At 39.2% G+C, this 1924-nt stretch overlaps 1 protein-coding gene across 1 annotated transcript in view; it reads left to right on the plus strand.

The window, feature by feature from the left end:
- The window catches only part of LOC106876116 (glutamate--cysteine ligase catalytic subunit-like), a 54184-nt gene that overhangs the window by 13948 nt on the left and 38312 nt on the right, over nucleotides 1-1924 (plus strand). Inside the window, exon 2 of the mRNA XM_052978059.1 lies at nucleotides 858-1077. Coding sequence (XP_052834019.1) covers nucleotides 928-1077 — 150 coding nt within the window. The 5' untranslated portion in view covers nucleotides 858-927. The remainder of the gene's footprint in view (nucleotides 1-857; nucleotides 1078-1924) is intronic.

Consider the following 1924-nt stretch of genomic DNA (forward strand, 5'->3'; position numbering starts at 1 on the left):
AAACAAATATCAGGGTCAAACACTGTCTGTAGCTGGTCTTCTCTTGGAAGAGCCCTGCTTCTCACATGGACAACTGTATGTTGGCTGCTCAAGAGTGGGCAGCAACAAAAAAACCTATTTGTATATGCTCCACAAGGGAAAACAAGGAACATAGTTTACAATGAGGTGTTATAATCACAACAGCAAGAAAGTATGTACATGATCACCTTCTTTTACGAAACTTCATTGACTTTCATATATTTATATTGATATACATATATATATACGTGTGTTTGGATGCGTGTGTGTATTTACATCTCTATATATAAAGATGATGCGTAGTCTAGACGGCGTTTTTAGATTTCATTATTCTCTTTAACCCGGGCAACGCCGGTTATTTCTGCTAGTATGACATACGTTGGACTCCTTATTCACACAATCACCAAACCTGGAGCTTAACTATGGTCTGTCCATAGCAATTACTCAGCATTACCTGACACCATTGGGTCTTACTGACACCATTATCCCTCATAACCTCTCTCTCTCTCTCAATATATATATAAATATATATATATGTATGTATGTGTGTATGTATGTATGTGTGTGTGTGTGTGTGTGTGTGTGTGTGTGTGTGTGTGTGTACGTGTGTACGATGAATTTCTTTCAGTTTCATTCAATCAAATCCATTCAAAAAGCTTTGGTCGCTCCAGAGCTATTGTAGAAGACATTTGCCTGCTTTAAATAAGCTGGAAGAAAACCAATAAATTGTACTTTTGTGACATGTTGAATAATTTAAGCTATGTCTGCTAATATATTTACATTGTATCAAAACGTTTTGCACGTTAAAGCTTCACATTGTCTTTTATTTCTATTTGCAGTTCTTACTGAACAGAGAGGGTCTATCAAAGTAAGACTGGTCTAAAAAATTGTTTGTCAATCAGATTTAAAATGGTTTTCCTTACTGACGGGACCCTAATGACATGGGAGGAGATTAAACACTATATTCCACATGTCAAGAATCAAGCAAGAATGCAGTTTGTTCATCAGTATAAGAAATATAAGGACCTGAAGAACTATCCATTTTATTGGGGCGATGAGGTATGAATAAGTTACTACAGTAATTTACGCATGAGAGAGGACGAGAGGGAATGAGAGAGAGAGAAAGCGAGAGAGAGAGTGTGACAGAGACAGAGAAAGTGACTCAGACACAGAGAAAGAAAGAGGACTTGTTGATTTTAAATAAATTCACCACCTCATATTCTCTTAGAGAACCATTAGTCATCTCTTTCTGCCATTATAACTGTAATGTCATTCATGTGTAACTAATTGGCACTCTGCCGGTTATGACGACAAGGGTTCCAGTTGATCCGATCAAAGGAACAGCCTGCTCATGAACTTAATGTGCAAGGGGGTGAGCATTCCACAGCCATGCGTACCATTAATGTAGATCTCAGGGAGCTTCAACACGACACAGAATGTGACAAAGCTGGCCCCTTTGAAATACAGGTATTAATTATTTATGCCAGCTGAGTGGACTGGAGCAACGTTAAATAAAATGTCTTGCTCGAGGACACAACACATTGATGGGAATTGAATTCATGACTTTATAATCATGAATCGAATACCCTAACCACTAAGCCATGTACCTTCTCTCGTTCATGTGTTACAACAAGGTTTTTCCATTTCCCAGTCCACATGGAATGCTCCCTCCCAATTTCTCAACTTTCCACAGTAGTTGCTCTAGAGTCTTTACTCACAGAAAGAATGAGATGGAACAACCTTGACAGACCCAGCGATTGAGACTGAATGGTTCTGAAAGCTGACCATTCATGCAAACCACTGAGCGGGCGTTGCTGTGCAATGCGATAATCCAATCGCGGAGGATGGGAGCAAAACTGTCCGCCATGAGAACAGCCGCAAATCAATGGTAGTTGACTCTATCAGA

This window comes from Octopus bimaculoides, chromosome 30 (genome assembly GCF_001194135.2).
Source record: "Octopus bimaculoides isolate UCB-OBI-ISO-001 chromosome 30, ASM119413v2, whole genome shotgun sequence".
NCBI classification, from domain to species: Eukaryota; Metazoa; Mollusca; class Cephalopoda; order Octopoda; family Octopodidae; genus Octopus; species Octopus bimaculoides.